The sequence below is a fragment of the Sparus aurata genome, chromosome 5, assembly GCF_900880675.1.
Source record: "Sparus aurata chromosome 5, fSpaAur1.1, whole genome shotgun sequence".
Classification (NCBI taxonomy): domain Eukaryota; kingdom Metazoa; phylum Chordata; class Actinopteri; order Spariformes; family Sparidae; genus Sparus; species Sparus aurata.
Window position 1 is genome coordinate 25806708 of NC_044191.1, and position 26186 is coordinate 25832893.

General features: G+C 41.2%; 1 protein-coding gene across 1 annotated transcript; it reads right to left on the reverse strand.

The window, feature by feature from the left end:
* Positions 1-1352: 1352 nt before the first annotated feature.
* Positions 1353-11106, reverse strand: LOC115581117 (corticotropin-releasing factor-binding protein-like). The gene is made up of 7 exons (XM_030415983.1): positions 10932-11106; positions 10709-10796; positions 10032-10189; positions 7792-8002; positions 5525-5679; positions 3598-3718; positions 1353-1901 (listed from the first exon to the last, which is right to left on the reverse strand). The coding sequence occupies exons 1-7, from the start codon at positions 11010-11012 to the stop codon at positions 1747-1749; spliced, it is 969 nt and encodes a 322-aa protein (XP_030271843.1). The 5' UTR covers positions 11013-11106; the 3' UTR covers positions 1353-1746.
* Positions 11107-26186: the final 15080 nt, after the last annotated feature.

A 26186-nucleotide genomic window follows, 5' to 3' on the forward strand; every position in this document is an offset into this window, starting at 1 on the left:
TCATCACGGCTGAGCAGGTTTGAGATTAATTCCACGTAAGGAGAAGATCAAAAGCGAGCCAGTTAGAAGGATGTCGAGGGGAATAAGAGCACTGAGGCTTGTGGGATAATCCCATTAAGAGCTGCACATTCAGTCAGAGTGAGGAACCCACAACTGTACAGTATGTAAAAGATTAGGGCTAAACAGTCAGGGATGGAGAGGGGTCACAGGCAAACATGTTTTCTCTCTGTTTTAGAGCATCACGGTGTATCAATACAGAACATGTACGTATATTTAGCCTTTTTAATTATGATGTTGAGCAACGCTTAACCACAATGAAAGCTATTTCAGAGTTTGTCTCTGGAACAGATTGGATTAGGCCACAAAGAAAATAAGAGAAACGAATGCGTCATTGCTTAATACGATTGCCAAGGACATATTTTAATACACTGGATTACATGTACACTTTTACTGTATACACACATGGACCATTGCAGGCTACGTAAATGACTGAATCCACTGCAAGCATTTGATCTAAAATTAGACCTCATTCTTCCGCTGTTTTAGGTTTTATCACTGCATGACTATTGGCATTTCTGTGCTAACATATTAGCATCTGCTGCAGAGACAAACTCTTCATATCACTGTCAAGGTCATCCACTTGATGTCCAAACAGCATTACAAAAATCAGTGATCTTACCACATAGAATTTGCCAAGACCTCACATTACGGATGACGGGCAGTAAAATGCAAGCAGCTCTATTAGGCACAGTGGTGCTTTGAGCTAAATGCAGATATTAGCATGCGAACATTTGCAGTTGAGGCTGATGGAAATGTCACTATTGGAGAAATACAAGTTGGTAATAGTACTACATTTTTGTCAGTCCGTCCTGTGGTTATTGAGATATTTTACTTAAAACAACAAATGTTGACATCATGGTGGCACTAAACGACACATCAGGGGATCATCAAAGTCATTATGAATGACCATCTGGGGACCATGAATTTCTGTACAAAATGTCATGGGAATCCACCCAATACAGAGATATTTCAGTCTGGACCAAAGAGTTTATAGTCCTGACCAACCTCAAAAATCTGTGCTCCCTAATCAACTTGCCTTAATCACAAACAGTTGTTCGACTCATTGGTCTGAAAATGTGATGTAGTAAATTAAATCTTCTGCCTGAGAAAGAACATTCAAAACCCAGGATGTATTGTATTCAGTGCTGGACAAAAGAACAGCCCCATGTTTGAGATCTGAAGAACATGATATTCATGTGGCTCTGGGTAAACGTAAAGAAAAACAAACATCAAGTGAATACGCAGGTCGATCATGAAATGGAAGAAGGCTCATAAAAGCAGAACGTCAAAAATGTGCTTTATCATGCAAGTCATATTTATTTTCAAATTGTCAAGGCAATATAAACAGAAGAGACAGCAGCAATGTTAAACCTCCCGATGAATACTGAAACTGATATAAACTAAGAACCGGAGAGTTTTGAAATGAATGCTCTTGCTAAGAAAAAGGTCATACTTTACCACAGATTTTCTTGACAACAACTAATAAACGAATCCATAAATCTGGGAGGAATTCCAAAGAATTCCTCAAATAAATAAACTAAGATCAAAGTTAACATGATCAGGACACTAAATAAAACATCTGGCAAAAACAATACAAAATATTAATTGCTGGCATTCATCAAACCGGTGTATTTACAGAGAGATGGATGATTGTGTGATTATGTCTATGTGTGTGTGTGTTGGATCTCATTCCACACTGCAGTAGTTGTCCAGACTGTTCTCTCGGGTCTTGGGGAGCTCGTGTTGTTCCAGTAGTCGGTACTGGAAGGAAACACGGTTGATATAGTTCCCACTGGACACCAGCCTCACCACCGAGTTATCACAACCAATCTTCATCTGGGCTGAAGGGCCAAAGAGAAAAACAGACGCTTACACTGGAGCACAAACAGAGCATTCTTGCTCTCGAGCCAGTCGTTCTTTAAGCCTGGACTCTTTTCTATTGCAACCCAGGTGAATAAATAAAGATATTTATAGATTTTATTAAGTTGTTAGTGTTTATTTTTGTAATTATACAATCTGGTGAAAATCAAAATGATGGTAATCATAAAACACAATTCGTATTGGAATGTGTTGGTGATTTAATTATGTGGGGTGTTCTCAGTATTATTTTGAGCAGCACAATCTGCCAGTATTTCGAGTTCATGAGGACCCTGCTGCTGTAACACTGTTGTTTTAAAGTTTGGGATCAAAATATGTCGTTGATGGTGAAATGTGTCAAACTGTCTGAAAAACTGAAGACATTTTCTATGAAAATAGAAAAGCATGGCACAAGACAGCACTGTAGGCTATAGGGATAGAATAGCATACTACCACTCCAAATCTGGGGTGCCAAAAGAAACGTCTCACAGAACAGTGTGTACTACTCCCTTTAAAGAACAGCGCAAACTAACTCTACCCGGAACAGGCGAAGTGGGAGGATCCGCTGTACAAATGAGCAAGAGTACAGAGTCTCTAGTTTGAGAAAAGGACATCTCAAAGATCCTCAACTGGCAGCTTCATTAAATGGTACCCACAAAACACCAGTCTCAACATCAACAGTGAGCAGGCCACTCCAGGATGCTGGCCTTCTTGGCAGAGTAGCAAAGAAAAAGCCACATCTGAGACTGGCCAATAAAAGAAAAGGATTAAAATGGGTAAAAGAACACAGGCGTTGGACAGACGAAGCCTGGAAACAAAGTGTTATGGACAGATGAAAGTTTGGCATGTTCACATAGAAGAACATTTGTGAGAGGCAGAACAAATTAACAAATTAAATCAAGATGCTTGAGGAGTCCTGGACATGCTTTGGTGTTGGGAAATTATGAGAATTGCAAACAGTTAAAGGCATCTTGAAAAAAGAATGATATCACTCCATTTTTTAACACCATTCCATCGCCTGAAGACAGCGTTTGATTGGAGCCAACGTCATCCTTCAACAGCATCATGACTCAAAGCACAGCTCCAAACTATTAAGAATCACTGAGGGAAGAAGCAGTAACTGGTTTTCTGTTTCTGATGGAGTGCCCAGCAAAGTCACCAGAGCTCATCCCTGCTGAGCTGCTGTAGCACCAACTTGACCGTATGGTAAGTAAGAAGAGCCCCTTCAAGCTAATCCGACCTGTTGGAGGTGCTTCAGGGAACATGGAGTGAAATTTACCTCAACAAATTGACAGCTAAAATGCCAAAATTCTGCAAGGCTGTAAATGCTGCAAATAGAGGATTCTTTGACAAGAGCAAAAAGCAACTAAAGATCATTATTTCTGACCTGGTCAATGTCTTGCCTATATATTGTATTAATTGGCAACTCATTTTAATGAATTAAAGTGTGAGCATTCATGGGAACATGACATTTTTTGGGTGACCCCCAACGTTTTGAGCAGTAGAGTAAAATAATTTTAGGCACAGCATAGCATAAAATAATATAGCATAGTAGATCATTATACATTTATTTTCCAGGACAAGAAGTCGGAAGTCCAAGTTGTCACTGTGCACGGTACCTAAAAATGAATATAACAAGTTCACAAGTTCTGGATGTAAGCTGGAGGGTCTCAGACTCACCGAGCCCACTCAGGGAGAAACACAGGTCAGCCACAGGGAACATCTTTGAGGTGTCCACCCCGTTTCCACCGAGCAGCTCCACGTAGTCACCGGACCCCGAACATCCCGACCACACCTGCCTCTGTAGAAAACAAGCAACAACATATCGTGGTACTGGAGTGCAGCTGAGGCGAGTACTTATCAAGTCTGTATATGTAAATACCATATTAAAGGTACCCTGGGTTATATGTTGAAGACCAGGTCCAAGAGTTTAGTGTTTCATGCAAGCCATTAAACACAAGTAAGAAGAAAATGACCAGCTGGGGAAGGAGAATGTCTGATGTCCCTGGATTTTAAGCTTAAGTCTTTGATGAACCAAAGACATGTAACACTGCAAAGCCAGCCAAAGTGAACAGAAATGTTAATAAGCAGGTTCCAAAATATATATAAAAAAAAGGTGTTTAATATGGAAGAAAATGCATTCAAAATGTTTTACACCCTCAACCTCAAGTTTCAGTCCTCTGTCCATCAGATTCAGATTTTTATTAAAAAATATGATTACATGCAGCTGTGTTTGCCTGTTTTTGACAAATTATCTTTTGAAATTGTAACACTTGACTTTGGAAACCTAGAAATGTCAGGTTGTGGTATTTGGCCCAGCACTGCATAGTTCATCACGCACAAGCCAGATGTTAGCAGGGGATAGTAATGTCAGCAGTCTGGCAGCCGGAGTCAGACAAGCTGCCAACATCTTCAGGAGACATTTTGTATGATTTACACCATTTCTGTGCAGCCAGCTTAAAAAGATTTGGACTTCATGTGTTGTTTATTACTAAAGTTTTTGGAACTGTCGCTTTGAGGCATTAAGAATGTATTTATTATAGCACTTGCGATTTCTTATTCTTTTATGTGTGTCACATGTTGTGAACATTTATGGTTCACTTCAAGTTCAGCTTTTAACTGGTACTGACTTACTGGTGATTGTAGTTGTGGTAGTAGCAAAAACTGTAGCAGTAGAAGTAATCACGACTGTAAATAGGTTTAAACTGCACTTGTTGCTGCAACTTTTTGAATTCTTGTACAGTGTTTGGAGACTTGATGTCACCCATTGGTTTGTGGACTACCATTTGGCATTATGGCAGTTGCTATCTTCTTGATTTGGAACCACAAGTGACCTGATTTGGATGAGATGGTGGAGCTGGAGAGGATAACCATTGCCTTCATCCTGAATCAATCCTAACTTTCTAGCCTCTATCTTGATTGGATGTGACTCAGAGGTAAGTATGCACAAGTGTGTCACTCGTCCCTGCGCTCGGTCAAGCCCTCTTAGTCCAATATTCTCTCTCTTTTACTTCAGTTTTGGTCTCTACTAACTCCTGAGGGAAATATCGGGCTCTTTAACTAGCTAACTAGAAAGTTTTTCTTTACCGCGATTTCAAATGACGCCACTTTGTTATACATCAGAAACTGGACATTTTGGATATTCAACATCAAGGATTAACAATTTGTTTTAACGTTTAATGATTCATTTTGCTTATGACACTAGCTGATTGAAACCCCTACATAGACTCCCACACAGGTGTTTTCACTTTTTCTAGTCAGACCATGGACCTCTGATTAGATGTTGCTGCACTTGCTACAGCAGACTTCAAATCACACCTACTAAGCTCTGCCAGATCAAGTGTTTCTCTCTAAGATGTGGGCAGCCTCTCAGAGGTCTAGAATTAGGTTACTGGAACGAATATTTCCCCTTGTGTTTCTGCTGCACCATTATGTCTGTGTGCACAACACATTTGTTTATTTTAAGAAAAAATTAAGTAAAGCAGGAGTACTTGTTTCACAGAGGAAGGGGGAAGTTTGTCTGTCTTTTCGGTGTGTGTTGTGTGTGTCTTTGTGTGTGTGTGTGTGTGTGTGTGTGTGTGTGTGTGTGTGTGTGTGTTTATCTCACCTGTGGGCTGAGCTCATTGCTCTTGGCCTGCCCCAAGCTGAGCTCTGTCAGTCGGATCTCCACGGGGTAGATGATTGAGAAGCTGCAGTTCCTGCGCTGGTGTGGCATCACCATGGTGAAGCTGCCCTCTGGACTCTGAGACATTATGTTACAGGCTTTACACACACACAAACACACACACACACACACACACACACACACAGACACACACACACACACACACACACAGAGGAGGAGAGGTTTTGAGTTCCCCATCACCAGAGAAACTCATTACTGAAACCTCATGTCACAAATTTGACATAATCAAGGCTGACTGCAGGGCGGGGACACAATTAGGGCTGAGCATGGAAATCCAATTCCAGTTCTGATGACAAAGATAAGAAAATAATGAAATTTGAATTGATAACAGTATGGTAGAGTAGGCAGGCACCAACAGGAGTCGGAACACTTTACTCCTGCGGGCATGTTGTTCATTTAGAGACATTTTATGGTGAAGGAGCCGTGCCAATCAAAGCTGAGGGGAGAATGTTAGGATTAATATTATCGAGCATTATTTGTTCTGCAAGTGCAACATTTAAATCCTCGATTAATGACTTTCAACTGTCGTATATTTGTATAATTTTCCAACTGTCACTCACATTTACAAAGAAACAGACAGATTATATATACAATCCCTCTGTTTTAGCTCCTGTCTGTTTAAGGCCCCCCCTAAATGCCCACCCTGCTCTGATTAGTCAGTACACACACGCCTGTTAACAGCAACAGAGCAGCTGTGCTAAGTTAATTTTATACAGCCCAACTAACTGCTAGGCACAAGTTATGCAAACGTGTGACATAGTGATGTAGTGTGATGTCACAAAGTCACAGAATTAAGGGTGGGACTACTGGCAAGGTGTTTCAGGAGCGGCGTTTTCTTTGGGAGAGAGGAGCTTCTGTTGTTGTGGAATTTAGCTATTTTACTTTAAAGACCTTTTACATGTACAAGAACCAATGTGAAACACTGAAGGACATGAAAAAATGAAAAAGCACACTAGGCTTTCTTTAAAAGACATTAGTGACCCTCATCGCTGCAATACAGCATTTTCAAAAAAGACTCCTCTAAAGGGAATGTCTTGAAATCAGAGAAATTTGTACTTTTTCTTTTAACAAAACATCTTGACTGTATTTGTTAAGGGACATAACATGTCATTTATAATGTTTACCACATCATAGCATGTATCTGTATGCTATTTATGACCTTGTAAAGCCTCAAAGACTTGTGATCAGTTAAAGGGTTTTTTATTGTGTACAGCTGCAGTTAATGGTCAATATATGAATAAAACCTCACAGGCTGTTCTGAGATTGATGCTGTTTTCTCCTTGAAAAAATCCATTCACTCAGAATCCCTTTTTTCGTGTCAGTGCTCTCGACTGTAGGAGCCTAAATGCAGTCTATCTGGTGTTTAAGTAGTTTACATTTAATAATTTAGTTCATTTGCTGAACAGAAATTTACAGGGATTAAGAAGCAAGTGTTAAGAATATTGGCAGTATGCAAAAATATTCAAATGTGTGGATAAATCCATTTAAAAACGTGTATTAGTAGGTAACTATGATTATCATTTCTTAGTAACTGCGCTGCTTTATTTTGATAGTCTCATGAGAATAGTTTAGTTTTGCTGGTTGTAAGGGGAGAGGTGAGCCAGCCAGTTTTCTCACCTCTAACTGTGAGACGATTCTTGCTTCAGTCATTAATATCTTAATATAATAATAATTTTTTTTTTCTGTAACACATTTCCTTTTGTCGAAGTAAACTGTTAAACTTAATCGAGTGGTCCTGTGGATTTACACTGACGTGGATGAAGACGAAGGGAAAGCGTCAAAGCGTCAGGCTAAGGCGTCATTTCAGTGCGAACCTTCACAGGCTGTGATTGTTATGTTGCTCGACACAGTGTTAACACCGTGTTTGCCAAGCAGCTGGAAAACAGGTGCATGCCTCTCATTCAATCTGCTCCTGTCGCTCTCGGCCTTGATTAATGCTCAACCAAGCGCAGATGTCCAGGAAGAACACACATGCATGCACACAGGCAAGTAGCCCTTCTTTTAAAAACACTGAGAGAAATAAACAAGGCAAATTTGATTTAGATGCAGGGCCTTGGTGCTTGTTTACATTTTCCTTCTCATGAGTTATTTTTTATTGTTGGCAATTTGTTTTTATTTGCGTGGATGTTGTCTCTATTTGCTTTGCTTTTAGACTCTTTTATCCCTCAAGGATGTGCAGCAGGACTCACGGAAGGGGTTGTGTAGCTTTTTGACAGCGAGGGTGAAGCCGCTGTCAGGGCTGTGAATGCGGAAGAAGATCATGGCGACGTTCTGAGACGAGCGGCTGACGGCTCCCGGTGCTGTGGAGGAGCAGTAGTCTGTGTAGCGCTGGTGGAGAGGGAGCGGGTGGTCCTGCCTGCTCGGGAACTTCTCTCCTTTGAGAACCCAGCCGTCAAACATCTGTAGGAGGAATATACATGGTGTGGAGAACATATTAACTATGCCAGGTTTCTATTGAAAAAGAACATAAATCAAAATCACTTGATGGATTTTAAGGGATTTCTGTCAATTGAAGGACAGTGTTGAGCACATGAGCCAAATAATTATCCATCTATGTGAAATATTCGAGTGTCTATACAAATGTGCAATATGAAGTGATCTTTGAAAAAAGCATTATGTTAAAAGTTAGAAGAGGATCATGTAGCAATTGCTAAGCTTTGTTTAGGAGGGCTGATGATATTCACATGAAATGCAACAAAAAAATAATATTAATAGGATTCTGGACGCACAACGCTGATAGTTTCAAACGTTCTATCTTAAAGTTCTCAACCTGTAATTAATTGACATATTAAGGTCGAGAGCCTTAGATGCAGTAAGCAAAGATTGACGTACTAATATTCCATCATGGCTCATGGAATTGTTTTGTTAAAACTCTCAGAACATATGTGGAACATGTGTTGCAAATTACAATGATGTTTTCTTCTTCCAAAACTGCAGAAAAAAGGTGCAACAGCATGTTTGGCTCTCTGGTCTACCCAGGTGCAGCAGTTTGTTCTTAATGTTGTTGTTGGTCTTCTTACTAATGTTGTTTTTGTTGTTGTTGTTCTTCTTCTTCTTGGTCCTCTCTTTGATGTGGTTCTTGTTGTTCTTCTTCTTACCTGACGGTGTTGTTGTATGGTTATTATTCTTCTTGATGATCTTGTTGTTGTTGTTCTTCTTCTTGATGATCTTGTTATTTTTGCTTGACTTCTTGATGGTGTTGGTGTTTTTCTTCTTCTTGATGGTATTGTTGTTATTCTTGTTCTTCTTCTTGATGGTGTTGTTGTTATTCTTTTCCTTCTTCTCTTTGTTTATTGGCTGACTGATCAACTTAAAGGCTGTACAACCACTTCAAATCGGACTGTGTTACAAGGTGTAAATGCTGTGCTTATGTAGTCAACCAAACAACTGTACTACCGGCTCTCTATATTGACTTTAACGTAATTATTGGCAGATACAATAATATTGTATATTGTGCACCCCTGTTGAGTATCAGTTACTGTATACTGTATAATGAATGAGTTCATCGAATCCAATTGCATTGAACAAATGTTGGCATTGTACGTTTCTGCACAATATTAATATGTACATGTATGTATATTGTTGTGATAATGCTGTGCCTCAGGTTTGGTTAGGTTCAGGCACAAAACCCACTTGGTTACGGAAAAAATCATGTTCGGCTTAAAACACCAGGTTTTGTTAACAAAAACCTGAAATAAAAAAATACCTGGCTAAAATAAAGAAAGCAAACTGTGGTCTAATATGAATATTTTACCTATCCTTTTTTCACAGAATCTTACAATGCCAACATTTAATTCTGGTTACTAGGCTGGTTGATCAATATGCCAGTCCCCCTAATAAACCTGATTAAACACTTCACAGACTTTGATTAGAAAAAAATGTGTTGGTTAATTTAAGATAAAGTTAGGGGGACATTAATTAACACGTCTTTTCTGAGACTATTAGTCCAATACAATTTGCAGCACCATCCACACTGCTGTGTCACAAATCATATTTAATTAAAACCCTAATCCAACATGAATTTTGTTCTATAAATATTCTGTAAATCTCATCATTGTGCTCAAAAACAAAGAGGGGCGCTGCTTAGTTGCGTTGAGCATCTTTCAGTTTTGGTCCATCCTGCGGATGTTATTACAAAGTTTTCTCTCTGCCATGCCTCTTACCACTCTGGCCCACACGGACTGAGACCGTAACATAACTGGCAGCCTTGGCTTCAGAACTAAAGCCTTCCCTTCCCACCACTTGCTCTGGGTAATGTGACCAATGCAGAGAGGATCTAGTGTTTGGATGCTTCGCCCTTAAATGCTGCCTTAACCCTGTTTAATCAAAGATGAAACAGGATTCAGCAAAGCCCTGGACTTCCTGTCCTCCACTCGCGGAGGAGTTGGGGATGTGTGTGGGTGTTTTTTTGTGTTTGTGCGGAGCCAACCTTGATGAAGTCTCCGGCGCCGCAGTTGATGCTGACGTCAGACAGCTCCAGACTGATGACCTCACTGGGCTCGGCGATGATGAAGGCGGCACAGGCCAGCTGTGGCTGAGACGCCGTGAAGGTGAAGTAGCCTTCAGTGGCCAGCATGTCCAAGCATCCTGCAAAAACACACACATTACTTTAATCATAGTGACAGAGGAGGTGTTCACAAAACAGGCAAACATGGAGGCTTTTGTAGGGATCTAACAAATTCCTCATGAACTCAAAGTGTGATCAGCTTTATGGTCAAACTTAACAAGTCTTAGAGGTGGTTTCTTTTTTTCCACTCACACAGTTGAGCTGGTGTTGTTTTGGGGGAGTATGTGCCAAAAATATCTAGAAGTGTTAATACATTCTGAAGGAAGTGGACTCACATAAAACAATGAAACTGAGTTAATATAGTACGTTTTGCTGTGCACATTTTAGGACAAACACTAACTGCAGGTACAGCATGATGTGCCATAAAGATGTATGCATTGATTAAGTGATTATTTGACAAACTGTTGGAGAGTTTCAGTCAATAAATCCATCACTTCACCTACTTTTTAAATCATGCAAAGACTTTGCTTGTTGTTAGCCAAGTCTGTAAACAGTGTTAAGCACAATCAGCTGCTGAATAAAGCCATTGTTTGACTCACTGAGAGGTCGGCGGAAAATAAAATCCTCTGATTCTCTTTTCTGGTCCAAGCTGAGCAGAGAGTATAATCCATCCGAAGCGTCGTTGTCCTGCATGGAAACGTGACAGAAGAACACTCGTCAGGTTCTGAACTAAACTTTCCCCGACATCATTATTCAACCTTGCCAGACTTCAAAATGAGGCAAATGTGGGATTAAATTGTTCAACAAAGCCAAAAGTCTCACCTCGATGGAGCGACTGAGCCCCATCCTGGACGAGAGGGAGATGAGGAAGAGAAACAGCTGTGTGCGCGGAGACACCGACATCCTGACGCGTGAGAGTCTGCGTAAAGTGTTTTCTGGAGCAGAGGGGGAAACTACGGCTCAGTCTGAGAGGTGGGAGCTTATATAGCAGCGCGGACAGACAGGCGGGCATGCAGGCAGACAGACAGGCTGACAGGCAGGCAGACAGACAGACAGGCAGGCAGGCCTACATCAGAGGGTCACTGGCAAACACTGAGCAGAGAGTCATTTTAATCACATGTGAAAACCTGTCACTCTCACCAGCATTAGGACGCTTATTTGTGCTTGGCTGCTTAAAACACCACCATAAGATTTCTCATTGTGCAGAGGTTTTAACATTATGGTGGCGCTAATATAACAATAAAGACAAAATGGAGAATGCCATCAAGAACAAAAAAAAAAAAGCACACGTCAACTTGTCACATCTAATATATACACACTATATTGCCAAAGGTATTCACTTACCCATCCAAATAATTGAAATCAGGTGTTCCAGTCACTTCCATGGCCACAGGTGTATAAAAGCAACCACCTAGGCATGCAGACTGTTTCTACAAACATTTGTGAAAGAATTGGTCACTCTCAGGAGCTCAGTGAATTCCAGCATGGTACGGTGATAGGATGCCACCTGTGCAACAAGTCCAGTCATGAAATTTCCTCGATCCTAAATATTCAACAGTCAACTGTCAGTGATATTATAACAAAGTGGAAGCGATTGGGAAGTACAGCAACTCAGCCATTAAGTGGTAGGCCACGTCAAATGACGGAGCGGGGTCAGCGGATGCTGAGGTGCATAGTGCGCAGAGGTCGCCAACTTTCTGCAGAGTCAATCGCTACAGACCTCCAAACTTCATGTGACCTTCAGATTCGCTCAAGAACTGTGCGTAGAGAGCTTCATGGAATGGGTTTCCATGGCCGAGCAGCTGCATCCAAGTCATACATCAGCAAGTGCAATGCAAAGCGTCAGATGCAGTGGTGTAAAGCACGCCGCCACTGGGCTCTAGAGCAGTGGAGAGGTTCTCTGGAGTGACGATTCGCACTTCTCCATCTGGCAATCTGATGGATGAGTCTGGGTTTGGCGGTTGCCAGGAGAACGGTACTTGGCTTACTGCATTGTGGCAAGTGTAAAGTTTGGTGGATAGGAGATTATGGTGTGGGGTTGTTTTTCAGGAGCTGGGCTTTGCCCCTTAGTTCCAGTGAAAGGAACTCTGAATACTTCAGCATACCAAGAGATGTTGGACAATTCCATGCTCCCAACTTTGTGGGAACCATTTGGGGGATTGGCCCCTTCCTGTTCCAACATGACTGTGCACCAGTGCACATAGCAAGGTCCATAAAGACATGGATGAGAGAGTTTGGTGTGGATGAACTTCACTGGCCTGCACAGAGTCCTGACCTCAACCCAGTAGAACACCTTTGGGATGAATTAGAGCAGAGACTGAGAGCCAGGCCTTCCCATCCAACATCAGTGTGTGACCTCACAAATGCACTTTTGGAAGAATGGTCAAAAATTCCCATAAACACACTCCTAAACCCTGTGGAACGCCTTCCCAGAAGAGCTGAAACTTTTATAGCTGCAAAGGGTGGACCGACGTTTTATTAAACCCTATGGAATAAGAATGGGATGTCACTCAAGTTCATATGCGAGTCAAGGCAGGTGAGCAAATATTTTATAGTGTAACTTTAGACATGAGCTTGTATTTATTGAGCGCCTTTGCACATCTGGGCAGATAAACCTTATAGACTCATTTACACCAGTGCTGGTTTTGTCCCTCACAAATCACATAATATAGTCACATGATAAAGTCACAAACAGGCACGTGTATTTTGGGGGGGGGGAATTTAAAGTTGAAGGTTCAATCTGCAAATATTTTTGTTTACATTTTTTTTCTCCAAATATTGACAGGAAATAAGAATTTTGTCATCGTGACAAAGAGGTCTGTAGAGATATCTACTAAAGTTAGCATGTTAAACAGCTAGCCCTGGTCACTTCTGTCCCCTGTCCCAACTGCTGAGCTAACTAGCTAGTGGCAGCTACAGTAAGCAGCAGTTATAGTGGTCACTCTGGTGAAATGATACCCCCTTACTGTTTGGCATGTGAAAATCGGTGGCCAATTCTTACATATTTCACCTTTACAGATAAACCATGAACCTCAGATGTGCTTATTTTTGTAAGGGACTAAGTGCTGGAACAGGGACTCACATAAAGACACAGGCTGACACGACCAGCAAAACTGTTTCATGATCGCTTGTCGATCAGGCATAAAAAAACAACAACTTGCAGCGCTTGCGAGTGTAAAGCGAGTGAGGGATCATGGACTTATTGGCGGCCTGATTTAATGTCTTCAGACTCTGTTATGTGCTAGTTGGGATGCTGTGTTAAAAAAAAAAAACAAACAAGTTAAATCCCAATTTTTCTTTCTAACATTATTTTCAGGAGACAGTGACCGCCTGGACTATCACCTGTCTGTACTGACACACACAGAGCTGCCAGCCTCCTCCTCTCTTCCTTCTCTTTGCTCTTGGGTCAGTGACTCATGGCCTTTACATAAACAAGTCAAACCAGTTAAATTTCCAACTTCTGATTCACTGTCCTGGTTATTAGCGTGAGCAAGACGGGAGAAACATCAAAGGATATTGGGCACTTAAAAGAAGCTTCTGCAGCAATCATTACGGTAGAACCATGGCAAAGTTTTTGTGAACCGTCTTTCTGAACTGAGAGTTTTGAGCAGAGAGATTTGGTGGTAGCAAAAGCCAATCAACATTTTCAGTCAGCATCCTCATACAGTCTTTCTATAGGCCTATTCAAAACATTCTGTAACCAGTTACTCTGTGACTTCAGCTCAAGATCACGTGCATAATCACATGGGCTGATTATACGTACAAAGAGAAGCAGCCATCAATCCTTTACTGCTTACCTGTGAATTGATTAATTTTAAGATTTTGTTTTTAAAGCCTTCAATAGGCTACACCATATTCCCACAGCTGCCATTTTCCTCTGACATCAAGCTCAGTGGGGGGAATTTTCCAAGGTAAAACAAATAATTTGACAATAGCTTTCGTCAGAGACAACAGCTGACATTAGCATCAAACCACTTCCTTACAAGATACAATAAGAAAAAAAGGTGCAAAGTAATTAAAGCATCTTTGACACATTTAGTTAAAAGTGGAAGTGAAACACACTGGATGTAATTCAATGATAATGTCAATGAGGAAGTGGTTAATTGCAACCTGGAGCACAGTAGCTTGATATAATCAATCATTTGAGCTTCCTAAATTGAGCCTGACATCAGAGGAGAAACTCTCTTTAGTCATGTGGCTTTGTCTTAATTGACGGTATTTATTGTTATATTCACATTTTCAATGTTGTTTGAGTCTTGAAGAAGCATTATGTCGTTTTTGGGAATACACTTTATCAGAAGAGAAAAATCTTCATTTTTTTTTGTGCCTAAACAAACTAAATAATCAAATTCTCTTAGATTTCATGACTGATCAAACTGAATAAACAACACTGACCTTAAAGGACATCATACTGTTTTACTTTGTTTATATGTGGCGGACCCTGCCACCTTTAAAGATTCAAACATTGTTCCGTGGCTTTTCCTCTGAGAATTATCTACTTAGCTATGGAGATATATAAAATAAATGTTTCTGAATTTATATTGCTGCCATTCCTGGCAATATTGTAACTATTACCTAGTTTCTAAATTTATTTTCCAAACTACATAGTGCACCTTTAAGTTCTGGTGAGTAAGTGTGTTGTTGTATTATTGCTTGTGTGGAGAGGCATTCACTTGCCTCTTATACAGTTCACAGGTAACTATTGACCAGTGATGCTCCTCCTGCATGCATTTCTGCCATGTGAGTCCCAATAAAAAGTCAAAGCATAAAATGCACAACTGTATTCAACACGATTGACAACACTTTTTAACAAAACACTGACAAACTGTGGAGAATGACACGTTGCAAATCACAAAGCGCCAAAAGGCAGTATAGGTCGCTGAATGTAGGAAGTGAGACAGAGTCGCACAGAGAGATGGGGCGCTGTGGTGTAATTTGGTTTGTAGTGACACAGCAAATTCACTCAGATTAGACTAACTGTGAGTGTCCATGCTGCCATTGGGAAAGGTCAAACTCACACACAGCTGAGTGTCGGAGATGATGATCACCCTGTCAGTGCTCAGGGACTGTGCGTGAAACTCTGGCCCGCAATTATCTCAAGCTAATAATAGCTGACATTTTCTCACAGTGATGAAGGTCCGTGACGCCACACACAGCACCACAGACCAAAAAAAACAAAACAATAATGAACCTAATGAAAAACATTAGGTCCAACAGCCCCTCAGCCTGTTACCCTACTATGCTGATGACCTATTCAAGGTGTATTACTTTCATTTCAAAGCCAGTGGTCAGTGATAATAATGAGTTGTCTGACAAAGTTATTGTGTTAAGAAGGTGTCGGATCCCATTAACCAGGGTCTGCCGCTGAAGTGTGTTTTGCTAATTCGACTGACGGCAGAGGAAGTGGGGAAAATGTTAGGAAAATGCTGGACAGTGTGTGCGTAGGTGTGTAAGTGCAGCAAGTGCTCTTACCACAAACGCTGCCATGTGTGTGATGCGGCGCCGCGTCACATACTGTAATTGTTTAAATCCAATTTATTAAATGAATCGATGGATTTTAATGAACAAGTAACCCCCCCAGTCTCATTATGCTGCTCTACATGATGAACAGATATATCAATTCACATTACGCCAGTGTGTTCACAGCGTTCATCATCTAATCTAATATTATGTAATCATGTTTAAACTCTCTTTCCATATCAAACCCCCACCCTCTCACTGAAAAACCCTGAATGAATGAATCCACATCATGTGCTGCCCACAGATGAACTTTCTCTGCACTTTCTCGCCACATTGCACACTGCGATAAAAAGAAAAGCAATGAGGACCAGATTAAATCAAACAAATAATCACATTAAGGAAACATGGCAGCATACGAAAGTGGCCTACTTATACGTGACATAAAAACAAAGACACATGCATACAATAATAAGGCGTAAGGATCAGGGAATTGTGTGGCACACGTCCCTGCTCTGACGTTGGTGAAAATAAAAATGTGAAAATCAAATGTTGTTCAAATGAATGAAGAAAGCTTCATGCACTCACTATTTAAATAAATGCAAATGGATGCACCAGCTGCGAGACTTCAACACCATCTGCTGGCAAATGTAGGCACATCTTACATGAGGCTAGTTACAATGCAGGCTATGCACAAGTACATCACACAATAATTCACTCCAGTCTTCTTAAAAATGCAGCACAGTCAGCTCATCAGAATTTTTCAGAAGCACTTCAGAACATTTTCGGTGTCTGTGATGGTTGCCTCAGCTGGCCAGATGTGATGACTCCCCCCCCCTCCATGGGGTCAAAGTTAAGTTACAATGATTGCTGAGTCCAGACATCAGCGTCTTAACCCTGCCTCGCATCCCAGCATGCAACCTCCTTCTGCGCACCTGCTCCCTGGCAAAGAAAGCACATATAGCTAAGTATTTGGCACTGTTGTTCACGGTGTTGTTCACACACACACGCACGCATACTCGCACGCACACACACACACACACACACAATTTCTGGGTGTGGATCTGTCTGTCAGCACAGCGGTCCAGCCCGGCTCTCCTCCCTGCCTGACTGACCCATTCATCTCCTGTGGGGACCATAATGAGCCGACCCTCCCCGTTTGGACCGACCTGACAGAGAGAGATTACTTCAAAGCCTGCATGGATTTTCTCCCCGGTCCCCTCCTCCCCATTCCTCTCTTCTGAAAGTGGTTAATTCAGAGTGCATTAATGAGGAGCGATGGATAACACACTCTTCTTTTAATTACCTTCCAGCGGAGTTCTTCAGGGGAGGCCCAGTGACTCCCATCTGATGCTGGCCTGTTTGTTTGCTTTGTGTTTGCTGGTTAAAGTCTTTTACCTGATGCATCTTGTAGTCAGGGCAAATTATAATTTATGGGTCAGTCAGAGCGATGCTATGAGGGTAACAAATAACAGGGTTTAGCTTACAAAACAAAGCTTCATGACAATTGTCTTGGTAACTGGACAACACCTTACCACTGTTAATCTTCGAGAATGTATTGATATTGTTCAGAATGTATGTTTATTATGTTGAGGTACCAGAAAGGGCCACTGGACCATCATCTGAAAAGCTTTTACAGTCCTTGGCTCGTTAAAGTGTGCAGTAGTGATCGATGGTACACGCAGATGATGAGAATATTTCTACATATTAGTATAATTGCAGAGAGCACTGTGGAATAATTGCTCTGGAGCAGCATGGGACTTCTTTTTCCCAAAGAAAACACACTCAGACAGAGTGACACAATCAGACTGCAGAGAGCCAAAATGCATCTACAGGGCTGGGGGGAGCAAGTTCATTGGAAATAGTTGGTGCAAAGTCAATATTTTTATTTGTACTCTTTGTTTAATTGATCCAACTACAGTCTGTCATCTTGTGTCCTGTTAGCTCGCTCATTACTAACTCGCTCAAGCCTGATGATCCTAAAGCCTGATAGATGTGAGCTTAGCCTGGAGGAGAAACACACGACAACGTGAAATTAATTGAAATTATGAAGGGACACTATCGAACATCCTCTCGTGTAAGACGACTTGTTCTCTTAGACAAACAATCCGTATCAGAGTGACGCATTTGTTGCTTTTTTTTTCCACGCACGGTTTGGCAGTCGAAAACACATGAGATGATTTTTCAAATGGATCCCATGATTTTGGACCGCTTCCTTTCCTTATGAACACAGTTTTATTCTGAAGGCTGCGCAGCTATTTATACAATGTCTCAGGAGGCTCCGGTTTGTCAGACAGTCGACTTTCGCCTCATGTCTTGGAAATCTTTCTTTTAGTTTCAGCAGCGACCATCTCCAATTACCGGCATAAAAGCAGCAGAGCATCATCAAGACTCGTGTGCGTCAGTTCCTGAAGCACGTGTTCGCCAGGCCAGTGTTTCCAGAACAACTTGACCTGGGTAGGAGGCCACCGGAGCTCTTAGCATAAGGAAGACTGTGTGTCTAAAGAAAGAGGAACTATGTCAAGAGCCCAGTGGTCTAATTAGTTGGACCACTCTGGTCAGAATCACCACAAACGACAAGGATAGGACTAAAGCAATGGATTTTTCAGGGCTTGATTTCATTTAAAGCTGCAATATGTAAGAAATGTGGTTGAAAACATTTACAAATCAACTGAAATTATCAAAAGAATGTGAGGAAATAACAGTTTTTGACAATATACTATCTATATACTGTGCTGCAGAGTTATCTACTGGAGTTAGCATGGTAACCACAGAGGGACGGCTTTGGTTCTGGTCCAAAATGTCTGCGTTACACCAACACCAACACTCCCCCGGGGTTCTGAGCTCTCAGTCAAGACCAGCAGATGCCTGGCTAATTGTGCTAACTAGCTAACGGCAGCTACAGTTAGCAGCGGTTAGCGGTTACCCTGGTGACACGCTGCCCCTTGTCTATTTTGACTATAGATTGGACAGGTGGTCTGTTCTTACATAATGCACCTTTAAATTAAACCCTTCACTGTTCATCACACATGTTCTCTGTCTTATTAAGAATATGTGGAGTGTGGCAGAAGTCTGGTTGTAGTATTTTACTCTTAACTCTGTTGAGGAGCTGTGTATATGTTGGCTATATGTCCTTGACTGCCATAAAATGTCTCCGACTCAGCTCTGACTGAATTTGATTCAAAAAGTGTAAGTTCTCCCTTATATGTGCTCTGTGTAGAAAGTTGTAGCAATTTACACGTATCAGTCACTTTTTTATTGGCCATATGTGAGCAGATTGTAACTTGAGGTTAAAATTAGACCTTTCTCGTCTCTCTCAGTTGTCTATTAAAGCCTGTGGATGATATGTTAAATTTGTTTAATGCTGCTGGGCTGTGAATTTCTTCATTAGGGAATCAGATTTTCTGCATCAGTCCAAAGGATTTGACTTCATGCACATTCCTCCCCTCTCACCGCTTAGTTTGGAAATGAAGTCCGCTAACATTAACTAACCACCACTGAGGGCACAACACAGAATCTCCACAGGGCCTCTTTAAACATACAGTCTGAAGACCCCTCGAACTCTGCAACTGCAACATGTCTGCTCAGGCAGGTGGGTGGGCCTCTGACACTCTGTAAATGTGTTCCTTCATCATCCAGCCTCCACTGTGGTCGGGCCAGTCTTTCCCAGCCTAATAAACATTGATTAGGCCACATAATCAATGCACTCAATGACAATGATTCAGTGCACTGCATAAATGTATCGACTGCAATCAGCCCTAAACAGCAGCCCTCTTTTTCATGCTTTTTTTTTTTTTTTTTGCGTTTTATTAGCCATGTTCTGATGGAACAATAATTGTAAGACTCTGGAGTTAACAGACATATTTCATTAAGTGATACCGAGATGAGATGCAAAAAATCTATTGACCATCTGTCCAGATTATTAGAAAAATAAATAAATAATTGTATGAATGAATAAAAATAAATAAATAAATGTGCACAGCAGTGTGATCCTCACCACAGCGACCAGAAGGTGGCAATGTTTAGCTGCTGTTGGCATCAAACCCACTGACAGCTCTTTGTTGCTTTCTCATCCTGAAGTGATGCACACTGAATCATATTCTCTGTGTTGTAGATTTCAGACTTTTTCTCTCTCTAAAATCATAATTATGGGATTCAAATGAGGAAATTGAGTAGAACAACTGCTGGATAATGTCACCGCAGAACTGTATTGTAACACAAAACTAGTTTAGCCACCTGCAAGCAGGTTCAACGTGTAAAACAGTCTGGGAGAGGAAAGTTTTTGGGGAATACCGCTGCACACCTCCCTGCTCATACCAGACACCACACAGAGAGCCATGTGTGATATATCATCTTTCGCGTAACAGTCGAATTCAAAGAAAGGAAAAACCCCAACGTGAAGCGTGTAACTTTGCTACTCCTTGGCGTCTGTGGCCATGCATGACCAGGTCATGTAATGAATGTTGATAAAGTAGAAAAGCCTGGTTAATCAGGACGGATCACTGTGCAGAGGTGGAGAATGTCAGGGAGAGCAGGCACAGCTGCTTCGTGAGAAATCCAATATTGACTGTCGGGATAAATGTCCTGCATATTCTCTCATCTGTCCCAGGGGCCGTGGTATTATGCCTCTCACGTTAGCACTCCTAATTGGATTAAAAATGGCTTGTTATTGGGAGAAAAATGACTGAGGAAAAAAAAAAAAAAAAAGCTATCATGATTATTGCCTCTCAGAAATGTTGGCTCCCAGAGCTGGAGAGGCGAAGTAATTGTCAAGATTTTGGAAAATGTCAAAATCAGCGATGCAAACAAACAGTTTGTTTTGATCGATCGATTCTTAGGATCAAACCACTGGGAGACAGTGCAGTCACACTCAATACTTCACTGCCTGACAAAGCAAGAGATGTCACCTTTAAGGGGCACTACTATGTTGTTTGGGAAAATACATTCAAACGCAGAAAGTTCACATTCATAAGGTAACGATCCAAACTCAGAAATAGTGATATATTTCCCCTTATGGATGGCTTAAAGGGAATGAGGTCCCCAAAAAATCTATTTCAATCTAGAAAGGTGACTATTATAAGGGTCCTGCAAATATAAACAACGTAAACCAGTATGAAATTGTTGTTCTTATATTAGTTTTAATATTTATTGTTTTTTCAAGTAATTCAGTTATGGAAATCAACCAGTGTGTGTGTGTGTGTGTGTGTGTGTGTGTGTGTGTGTGTGTGTGTGTGTGTGTGTGCGTTTGTGTGTGTGTTTATTTGTAGGTAGATATTTATTGTATGCATGCACGCGTGGCTGTGAATGGATGCGTGAACAGAGATGAAACAGACAAATCCATCAGGACGTCCGCTGGGGTTTTGGTTTGTGTACCACCAGGAGCGCCCATTAACAGAAAATAAATGCTCGACGCCATAAAGCTGACAGTGTCTCATTCATACTGACACTCCGACTAAATTACACATAAAAGCACTGATAACATCATCATTAAATATTGATTTTAAGGATGGTTGAAACGAAACAACGCGGTCCACACATATTCCCGGATGAGAGTCAAAGCAGAACCAAAAGCCGTCAGACAATGATGGACAGAACAGAAGCAGAAAGAGAGAGGTGGGGGAGTAAGAAAGGGGGAGAGAGGGTGAAAAGTAGAGGGAGGTAAAAGGGTTGGGGGGGGGGGGTAGAAAGAGATTTAAGGCTGAGGCTCAGAGCAGATGTTAGTGTTGATGATGATGGATGCAGGTTGTTGAGATGCAGAGTTGTTATCATGAGAGGCACACTCAGCCTCCTCACAGCACACTTTCCCCCAGATGTCACTGTGTGTGTGTGTGTGTGTGTGTGTGTGTGTGTGTGTGTGTGTGTGTGTGTGTGTGTGTGTGTGTGGAGAGAGAGAGGGAGATGCTGAAATGAACAAGCCACATGGCCAAATTAGGTTAGGATCAAACCTACTTCATCTATGTGGGGTTTTTTCTTATGAAGATGTGGATTGGAAGAATTCAGTAACGCAAGATTTCGGCCTCGGCCTAAACTCGGATGGCAACAATGGAGGGAAGCAATGAGACGCAACTAAAAGAGAATTTAGAGACTGATGAGGCTAATGAACGAGTATCTTTAACACTCTTAGGGTGCAGACACGGCGGAAAGCAACTGAGGAAAGGCATTAATTGGATTAGTTTGAACATTTGTCACCTTTGTGTCGCACATTTTCGTGCACACATCGCCGGGTTACCACGCACATCGATGCAATAATCCAAATTCACCAAGAAAGCACACGCATTTGCAGCACCCACCCATCCACCCACACACACACACACACGCATGTACACACAGGCAGCAGGTGGCGTGTGTGTGAGTGTGTGTGTGTGTGTGTGTGTGTGTGTGAATGGGACATGTTGAGTGGTAACCTGCTCTCCACTCTAACCAGATAAAAGGTGCAGGACAGAAACACGTCGGTAATTGATTGCTAATTAGTTCTTTTGTTGTCGCCCATTGTGTCCTGACAGAGGTTTGCCCTGGGCTGTCTATTCACACACGGGCTCCCCGGCCTCACAGCAGGGAAATAAGCAAAGCCAGTCTGTAATGAGACAGACTGATGCGACCCCCCAGCAGGCCGTGGAAGCTTCTCTTATTGAACTTTTGGACGCAAACGCAGAAGACCTGATGGTGGATTCTCAGACAAGAAAGAAAACCATGCATGCAAAGTCTCATCCCCTGATCCATGATGAGGTGATGAACGTCCTCCCATAAACTGTCCAGCAGCATTCTGCTGTACAGTATGCACTGCAGCAGACCACGTGCCATTTCCACTGAGTTGCTATACCCACATCTCTCTCCCTCTCTCATCAGTGCATGAGAAATTACCTAATGAGGAATGGGTCGCACATTTCCACAAACTCATTAACCCGCGAGCGAGTGAGACTAATTGCAGCGTTTGGGTAATGTGATTTCACATCTGTTACTGCAGCCCAGGACACAGTAGTCAGCACAGGGCTGGATCTGGTGGGCTGAGCCACACCTAGAGCTAGATGTACCAGAACAACACCGCTGCAGCTCCCAGCCTGGATGGGTGGAGCAGCAGTCAGCTTGGCTGTGGTTATAATGTTTGATCAACTGCTGTCATGCCTCTGCATGGTAGGTGTGCCACCTGCATTCAAAAAAAGAAGATTACTGCAAGGCTGGAACTGGGATGGGGAGTGTAGATGCAGTGTAAGACGATCAAGCGATGAGTTTGAGTTAGTGACCATCATTAAAGTCCGAAAAAATGGCATTAATTGTTTTTTTTTCTTTTTGTTTTCTGAGGATGTCCATTTATTTTTAATTTAAACGTCAGACTGAGACGGCTTGTTGAACTTTTTTCACCAAATAAATGGGTGAAACATCCATTTACATTACATATCTACTCTGGTTCACACAGACACAACATAATGATTCTCTTTCCTGTTCCACTGTGACTTCACTGTTTCCACCTCAGGGAATTCTGATCCACATGTGACAGAGAACCAATCACATTTGAATGCATGCCATTCACATTTAATGCTACACATTTTAGTTCACGTGTGTAAATAGGCGATCACATGTGATCACATCTTTATTTACATGTTAAGCAAATTTAACCAAGAAACTAATTCAAAGGTGTTTCTTCCCTGCTTTGCACGTGTTTTTCTTTCATGTTACATTTTTAGTTCACATGTGAAAATGTGGAATTCACATGTCAACATGGAAATTCTAATTTAGATTTGTAATTTTTTTAATTGCATGTAATATAACATGTTGATAACATGTGAAGTGGCCAATGACATGGGTAAATGTCCACATGTGCCTTTATTTTCAATTCACATGTTAAAATATAGTTCGCATGTAACATTTTTGCAAAGGGGATTTAATCAAGAGACCAATTAGAAGGTTTTTCTTCCTCACGTTGTCGAGGCTTTTATTTTCCCACCTACATTTTTTTACTTCACATGTGACACATGCACATTTTACATGTGGAAAATTGTCTTTATATATGAAAATAATGTCGCTTGTGAACATGTCCACATGTGTCTATAATTTTATTCTCATATTAAAATGTTGTGCAAATAGCCAATCAGATGTGAAAATGTGTGATAATGTTGAATTCACATGTGGAGAAGCATGTTTTACATGATACCATCGGCCATGTTTTGTCTCCACATGTGTAAATTCTAATCAAAGATATGTAGGAAAAAAATGTATATTTCAGACGTATAAATTTTCATTCAAATGACAAAAAATGTCAGATAAAAAATGTGTTGCTTGTGAAAATGTCCACATTAAATGTGCCAAAGTTTTCATTTTACATGTTAAAATTTCAGTTCACATGTGAAAATAGTCGATTCTTTTGTGACATTTTGTAATGGAATTAATCAAGAATATTGTTATGTTAATTTCTTCCGGTCTGTTAAATAATACAAAGTGTCCGACTCATTGTATGAACCTGTAACAGTCGTCTCAGTGTGAGTCTGTGTGAGCCTGCTGCTGCTGAGGCTCACACTTGTAAACAGTTCAGAAAATAAAGCCAAAAATTGTTTTTCATGGTATGTTGGAAAACTTCAGGCTGTTTCACTCACGCTAATTATGTATTACAGCAACACAGGGTTTCACACACACACACACACACACACACACACACACACACACACACACACACACACACACAAACACACAAACACACAGGAATAAATGATATTTTCAGGGTCTTGACTTGGGTTGGTATTTTCAATAATTCAGTAAATTACTGCAAACAAATTTATGTTAATAGAAAAGGTGGGAACCAACTGTTTAATATGGGAAAAGTAATATACTTTTGTTAATTATGATTAATCCTCTGTTTAACCCCCCTGCATTGTTACAGAAACTCCAATTATAAGTTTACAGGCAGTGGGACTGCTTATGGTAATGCCATATCTCATCAATTACCATCCCGTGACCGTAAATTGGCCTCAGCGCTGACAACGAGATGAGGTTAACACGCTGATTAATTTGAGCTGCTGTGATTTCAGGCTCAAGTTGACACTTATAATCTTTGACACAGACAGTGAGGTCCGCTCACTTTCTTAATGGAAAAATGTTATTTACTTCTTTCGAAAGGAACGTTCACAGACATCACACCTCACATCGGGATAATTTGAAAAATACAGCGACGCAAACAAGGTGAGAGTTTGTCTTATTACAGGAGTGATGGAGAACTTTAGGTAAATGTCAGGCGATCAGAAGGCGCAAAGGCTAAACTGTTTAACACTGAGCATCTGTATTGTTTTTTGTCATACGTGTTGTGTGTTTGAAAACCAGAAGACAGAATGTATGAGAACATGTCAGTTTACATTTATAAATGTCTCTAAGGAGTGTGTTTGTCCGGTGCTTTAAAAAACATATTAACTATATTCGTATTATATTTAAAGTATGAATATGATGAAATAACATATGCAAACATGCAAAAACTACTACTATTTTTCCAGCTTTGCCTCATATAATAACCCTTTAAAACGCCCAAAGAAACACGTTTTATTATTTATTTATCGGCTTTAAATACTGCTTATTTCTTGCTCCTCCCTCCTTAAAAACAGCTATCGACGCTACGTAAGAGGGCTGAAGTGGGTCAGTTAACCTGTTAAGACAGTGGTGCATCAATTCTAACAATCAAGTTAAATGCTGTGGTGAAGTCATTTTTTGAATTGAGTAAAAATGAACAAGTCCGTCTGTGTGAGTTCACTACAGGAGTATGTAAGCAGAGAAACGTCAAAAAGCGACACAAATGGGATGTGATTAATAAAGTGAAGACTATTCAGTGACTCGAGGTTGGTCCATCTGTTTAAAATGGAGACAGCTCTATGATTAAACCACTTTAATGGCAGCTAGCTTTATGTACAAACAGTCATTTGGCATCTACAGTAGTTGATGTTTCTCCTGGTGCGATGTACGCATGAGAGACCAGCAGACACCGCTGCACACATGTGGGTTGATAGGTCGTTAATAGTGGTGCTGATGGGTGGAATTCCAGTTTCAATAGTAATTTTGTATATTGAAGTCACTTCCGGTTTTTCTAAAGCAACCACAGCTGGATCTCACAGCAACTTCACTTTAACTGCGACTAATCGATTATGTCATTCCTGTTTCCTGATGGCAGAAAACTCTAACCTTAAAATCCACACTGTAGAAACTAGAGGCTGCTGTATGCAACACACACACGCACACGCGCACACATACGTGATTCCTCCTGTTTAGTTACAGTCCATCCAGTCCGCTCAGTGGGATGACCGTCATGGTTAAAAGCAATGACCGTCACATCACAGCGCTGACATCTTTACCGCTGCTGTCTGCCGCCGTGCAACCATGAGACCAATCACCCTTCATAAACCTTCTGACCCCCTCACCTCAGGCACTGTAAAAAAAAAAAAAAAAAAAAAAAAAAACGATATTGTGTGTGTGTGTGTGTGTGTGTGCGTGTGCGTATGCGCTGAGGAGCATCATAGTATTTTTTTTTTTTTTTTTGCTGAACTCAACCCAGATGACTTCCTCCACGCAGCCGCTGACTGTGAGAATGCGCACAGGACCGACCCGACGACACCTCGCCGGGTTCAGACGGAGACATGACTCACTCGC

Bases quoted from the DNA above. Each gene is read 5' to 3' on its own strand.
- LOC115581117 (XM_030415983.1), bottom strand. From the start codon at position 11,012: ATGTCGGTGTCTCCGCGCACACAGCTGTTTCTCTTCCTCATCTCCCTC. The intron at 10,797-10,931 runs GTGAGACTTTTG...GTTTCCATGCAG, and splicing joins GGCTCAGTCGCTCCATCGAG to GACAACGACGCTTCGGATGG. The intron at 10,190-10,708 runs GTGAGTCAAACA...GTGTTTTTGCAG, and splicing joins TATTTTCCGCCGACCTCTCA to GATGCTTGGACATGCTGGCC.